The sequence below is a fragment of the Engystomops pustulosus genome, chromosome 6 (genome assembly GCF_040894005.1).
Source record: "Engystomops pustulosus chromosome 6, aEngPut4.maternal, whole genome shotgun sequence".
Classification (NCBI taxonomy): Eukaryota; Metazoa; Chordata; class Amphibia; order Anura; family Leptodactylidae; genus Engystomops; species Engystomops pustulosus.
Window position 1 is genome coordinate 6095305 of NC_092416.1, and position 6000 is coordinate 6101304.

Sequence of the window (6000 nt, forward strand, 5' to 3'; positions counted from 1 at the left end):
ACACTTTGTCATTGTGCCACTATGTGGCCTCATGCTGCTACCACCTCCAGGATTTGTCATTGTGCCACTCTCTGACTTCATGCTGCTGCTGCCACCACCTCCACACCCTGTCATTGTGCCACTCTGTGGCCTACCATGTTGTTGCCACTTCCACATTCTGCCATTGTACCACTCTGGCCTCCTGCTGCTGCTGCCACCACCTCCACAATCTGTCATTGTATGACTCTGTGGCCTACCATGTTGCTGCCACCCCCACACTCTGTCATTGTGCCGCTCTGTGGCCTACCATGTTTCCGCCAGCTCCATGATTTGTCATTGTGCCACTCTGCGGTCTACTCATGCTGCCTCCATCTGACCGCTTTCTCCCTGGAACACCCTGTGATTTTGATAATGCTGTTTTCACCCTCCACCGCTCTATGACGTTGCTACTATGTTTAGTTTTCCCCTTCATTTCATCTGTCTGAAGGAATGAAAAGCCTCAGGATTGATATCCAAAAGCAGGAGTGGATACACAACACAGAGGACATGCAAGTATCCCATTTACTGGCCATCTCTGTTTGGGATGAACTCCTGTTTGTTTTTGGCTTTGGCAATACTGAAGGATTATTGACGGATTGAAAGCGGACACTGACAGATGAAAAGAAGGGCAAAATGATCAGTGACATCAATGCAAAATTACTGCTGACACCCTCTCCACTCTTTTGTGGGGTTTCTACGTTTCCACATTTAATAGAAAAGGTTCTGTAGTAATCTGTGGAATCATCTGATGTCAGTGTAAAAAGAGTGCACTCTGTGATGTTATAGTGGGATCTTCGCCCTCAGTTCAGTCCTTTCAAGCTGGCACAGACGTTACCTTGCCAGGCTGTGTTCCCACTTCAATTATTTGGTGAAGTTGACCCCAGGAAAAGCCCATGGAATTAAAGAGTGAAGTAATTCTAAAAGTGCAGGCTGTCATGTGCGTGTCATACTAAAACGCAGCATTGTTTAAAGACCAAACCACGCTCCCCATGCATATTTAAGCATGGCACAACGTTCTACAACACCCTACGGGCTCTCTGCAGCCAGGAAATACCATTTTACGTGATTTGTCATGATTAGAGATGAACAAGCATACTTGTCTGAACGTGATGCTCATTCGAGTATTAGCGTACTTGAAACGGCTCTTTGCTCAGACGAGTATTTCGCCTGCTGGAGAATGAGCTTTCACTTAAGGAACACAGTGAAGAACAGTGAAGAACACAGTGAACACAGTGAAGAACACCATGTTTCCGTACATCTGCTAACTTATCAGAAGACATGAGTACAGAAAGGTGTTCTTCACAATAGTATGTGAAGAACAATATGTGTGAAGAACACATTGCAGATGTTTAACACGGGTCATTCTCCTTTTTGAAGTTCCACAAATATTCCATTAAATAAAAAAAATGAAGAAACAGGACTGACTTCCTTATTTCTCAATAAAATGACACAATTTATTGGTCCCTCGAAAAAAGCTCGAGTCTCCCATTGACTTCAATGGGGCTCGTTATTCGACACAAGCACTTGAGCATCGGAAAAAGTTTGACTCGAGTAAAGAGCACTTGAGCATTTTAGTGCTCGCTCATCTCTAGTCATGATTCGATTTGGGTCAAATCAAATTTTTTCAAAAGATTCACCGAATTAGGTCTAATCAAATTTCAAGAAATTCGCCCATCTCTACTAATAACTTTCAACTGAAATATTTTACAATAGGACAATTAATTACAATCAAGTGGATCCCCATTTCTCTATCACCCCATAATGGACCGGGGAAGTGTGTAAGTCCAGGCTCCTAATATTTGTAAGATTAGCCACGCCTCATTTGAACTAAGGTCTCCTGGTGGGATGTATCAGAGCCCTTACAGAGATTTCATGGCTTAATGTGTAACTAGGTTTGGAATTTAGAATTGGAGCTTAGGAGATGAGCGCACTACAGATAATGCAATATGGCAATATTTATTTATTATTTCCACAAGTTCTTATCTTGCGATGTAACTTTTAGATTAAGTGTTTGCAGCTGAGCAAAATTTTGGAAGCTGTATTGATGATTCATGGTTAGAATTGTTTTGCAGTTTCAGTCATTTTGTGATGGAGAACCTCCAAACCTCTCATACCTCCCCTTTTATAATATTTATAATTATGGCAGATTAATCTTCAATACTTATGCATTTCTTTATCTAGTTCCCTCCAAAAGCAACAAAACCAATGGGCACATCTGTGAATCTTGTTATTTTACGGAACACGGTAGCTGTAAAGATGGAGAACGCGTCGCTTGTACCGGGGATGCAACGAGGTGTATTACCAGCACAATGAAAATAATGAACGGTAACATAACTATCTAGCTAATCCTAATGGTGATAGCACATTTTCCCAATCTGTATTCACCCAAAATTGGATCTAAATTTTGTTGTAACAAAGTCATCAAATCTATACATCTCTGAGTAGTCCAGAGGCTTTGGTGGGTCCTGCACCGCAGAATCAATGAGAGATTAGTCTGGAAGAAGCTGAGCTCTAGGCAGGAAAAACTCTAGCAGAGGTGCGGTTCTGACCAGAGGGCAAAAAGCAGAACATTATGATTACGATCTTATGTAAACTAGAACTGGGGTTCCTAAGGCAAACCAGATCACAAGTTTTTGGACCATACTCTATAAACCCCTAGGAGATAGCCCATAACACGAACAACATGTGCACAGCTTGAACATTTTAGTTAGTTTAGTCTGATTTTTTTGTGGGGAATTTGTAAAGTGATGCAAAACAGTAGTTAAGATAACAATAGGGAGGCAACATAAAACCCACAGCCCGTGTCTACTGGCTGCCTCCATGTCATCTTTACACTGGGCATGAAAAGTATTCAGACCACTTTAAATATTTCTCTCTTTTTTTTACTGCAACCAATTGGTAAGAGGAAAAATCTTCATTTTTTACCCATTAATGTGCACCCTTCCCCCATCTTGACAGAAACAAACAGGACTCACAGCTCACAATTCATGTCAGAGCACATGTGAATCATGAGGACTAAAGAACTGCCCAAGGTGGAAAAATAAAGGCGCTGCTCATTACCTGCCAAATGCAATCCCAGCAGTGACACATGGGGGGCAGCATCAGGCTGTGTGTGTGTGTGGGGGGGGGTCAGGACCACTGGGTGTAATGAAAGGAAAGATGAAAGTTGCCAAGAATAGAGCTATCCTAGATGAGAACCTGTTCCAGATGCTCTGGAACTTAGACTGTTCCGCACCTTCCAAAAAGACAATGATCCTAAGCACACAGCTAAAATAACACAGCAGAGGCTTCAGAACTTCTCTGTGACCATTCCGTAGTGGCTCAGTCAAAGCCTGGAAAATGGCCTCCACCAATGTTCACCATCCAACCTGAGGGAATTGGAAAGGTTGAAATCCAGGGGTGAGGAGCTTGTAGCATCTTCCCAAGAAGACTACTGGCTGCACCAGCTCCAAAGCCGCTTCTACTCAACACTGAGCAAAGGGGCCGAATACTCATCACCGTTGGCCAAATACTCATCACCGTTGGCCAAATACTCATCACCGGGGGCCGAATACTCATCACCAGGGGCAGAATACTCATCACCGGGGGCCGAATACTCATCACCGGGTGCTGAATACTCATCACCGGGGGCTGAATACTTATCACCAGGGTCTGAATACTTATCACCGGGGAATGAATACTTATCACCGGGGGCTGAATACTTATCACCAGGGGCTGAATACTTATCACCGGGGGCTGAATACTCATCACCGGGGGCTGAATACTTATCACCGGGGGCTGAATACTCATCACCGGGGGCTGAATACTCATCACCGGGGGCTGAATACTTATCACCAAGGGCCAAATACAGAACAATTAACACCAGGGGATAATCCAGGTTATTTTTTGTTTAATAAATAAGCAAAAATATCTAGATTTCAGTTTCTTTTTTATATGATGGGGACAGAGAGAACATTAATGAGCAAAAATTTATTGGCTACAATAAAACAAAGATTGAAAAATTTTAAGGGGTCTGAATACTTTCCGTTCCCTCTATAACTACATTCTTGAGTTAGTAGATTGTGGAAATACTCCATATAAATATTTATTTTTTGTATTTTCAGTAATTTCCATCATTATTTTTTATCTACAGGACCTGACTCTAGGACTATATTTCATCGCGGTTGTGCTGACCCCGGTCTATGTAGCAACGCAAATATATCAGTGACCTACGACCAGAGGACTATACAGGAGACGATATTATGTAGTGTTCCCGGAATAAGCAGCTTCCACCCTCCTATCGTGCTGTTTGGCTTCTTTGTGTTAATGTCACTGTTTACAGTAATGCAATAAGTATCAGACGCTCCGGATAATCCCTCAAAATAAAGACAGTTATTGGAGGAGTCACTGAACTGTGTGTATAGTGTATAGAATGTGTATAATATGTATAGTGCTTGCGCTTAATATTCCAGCTCAGCTTCTGCCACATGAATGGGAGAGAAGTAGAAACTGTAACAGTATAACATAAATGTGACATCACACGTCTGCCCAATAGAAGGCACATTGGCTTCAGAATCTGCACAGATCATCATCACTATCATTCCGAAGAACGTCTATAACACAGGTGTAATGATAACTCTACATGTCATGACATTGTAATAAAGAATGGCTACCCTCCATACACATCAATATAGAAAGCACTGACTCTCTGGAGGACATGTATGAAGACCAATTTTGTGTAGAAAGACTTACAAACAGATTGCCAGGGATTGGGGTGGCCTGACTATGCTGCTTCCACAAACACTGTCAATGTGTCACCTGTAGAGAAGGGTGATAGCCCTGAAGCTGTGCAAACTGCACTGGAAGCCTGGCTTTGCTGTTAGGTAGGGCCTGGCTAGTAAATGAAACATGTGCAGCATACACGATTTATATAACACACTGAGCATGTGCAGCATACATGGGATACATAACACGCTGAGCATGTGCAGTATACATGAGATACATAACACACTGAGCATGTGCAGCATTCGTGAGCTACATAACACACTGAGCATGTGCAGCATTCGTGAGTTACATAACACACTGAGTGTCAGGCTTAGAGGTTGTGGATCCTCTGAACCACTGCGGACGATGGCACAAGCCACTACCTGGGACCGGAGTCTAAGTGGCACCCGGTTTTCACCAGAGCCCGCCGCAAAGCGGGTTGGACTTGCTGCGGCGTGGTACCACCAGGTCGTTCCACAGGCGTGACTTGTCCGCAGTGGCAGCCAAGGTCGAGGTACAGAATAGGCAGGCAATCTCGTAGTCGGGGTCAGGCAGGAGGTCAGGACGGGCAGCACAGGTTCGTAGTCAGAGTCGTAGCAACAGGTCAGGACAGGCGGCAAAGGAGCGTAGTCAGAAACGGAACTGGGGTCACAACAGGAAATCTCAAGAACAGCACAAGGCATCAAATACAGCTTTCTCTAGGGCGCAAGGCACAAAGATCCGGCAAGGGTAACAGGAAGAGGCAGGGTTAAATAGTTAAAGGGAAAAGGCCAGCGCCAATTAGTGGCACGCTGGCCCTTTAAATTTACAGAAATTGCCGCGCGCGCGCCCTAGCTGTCGGGGACGCGCGCGCACAGCCGAAGGGGACGAGGAAGCTGCGGACGGAGCCGACGCCGGTGGGGCAGGAGCCGGGACCCGTAAGTAGCGCTTGCGGCGCGCTGGCGGGGGACTGACGGCACGGGTGAGCCCGCGATCCGCGACGGGGATCGCAGGACCACCCGTGACACTGAGCACATGCAACATACATGAGTTCCATAACACACTGAGCATGTGCAGCATAAATGAGTTACATAACACACTGAGCATGTGCAGCATAAATGAGTTACATAACACACTGAGCGTGTGCAGCATACATGAGTTACATAACACACTGAGCATGTGCAGCATACATGAGATACATAACACACTGAGCATGTGCAGCATATACTAGATACACTGAATGGGCACTGAATCAAACGG

General features: G+C 44.6%; 1 protein-coding gene across 2 annotated transcripts in view; it reads left to right on the forward strand.

Moving 5' to 3' along the window:
• Positions 1 to 4398, forward strand: part of LOC140065300 (uncharacterized) — an 80159-nt gene extending 75761 nt beyond the window's left edge. For both annotated transcript variants that reach the window (XM_072112894.1, XM_072112895.1), the window contains 2 exons: positions 2200 to 2343; positions 4151 to 4398. In XM_072112894.1, coding sequence (XP_071968995.1) covers positions 2200 to 2343; positions 4151 to 4350 — 344 coding nt within the window. In that variant the 3' untranslated portion in view covers positions 4351 to 4398. The remainder of the gene's footprint in view (positions 1 to 2199; positions 2344 to 4150) is intronic.
• The last annotated feature ends 1602 nt before the right edge of the window (positions 4399 to 6000 follow it).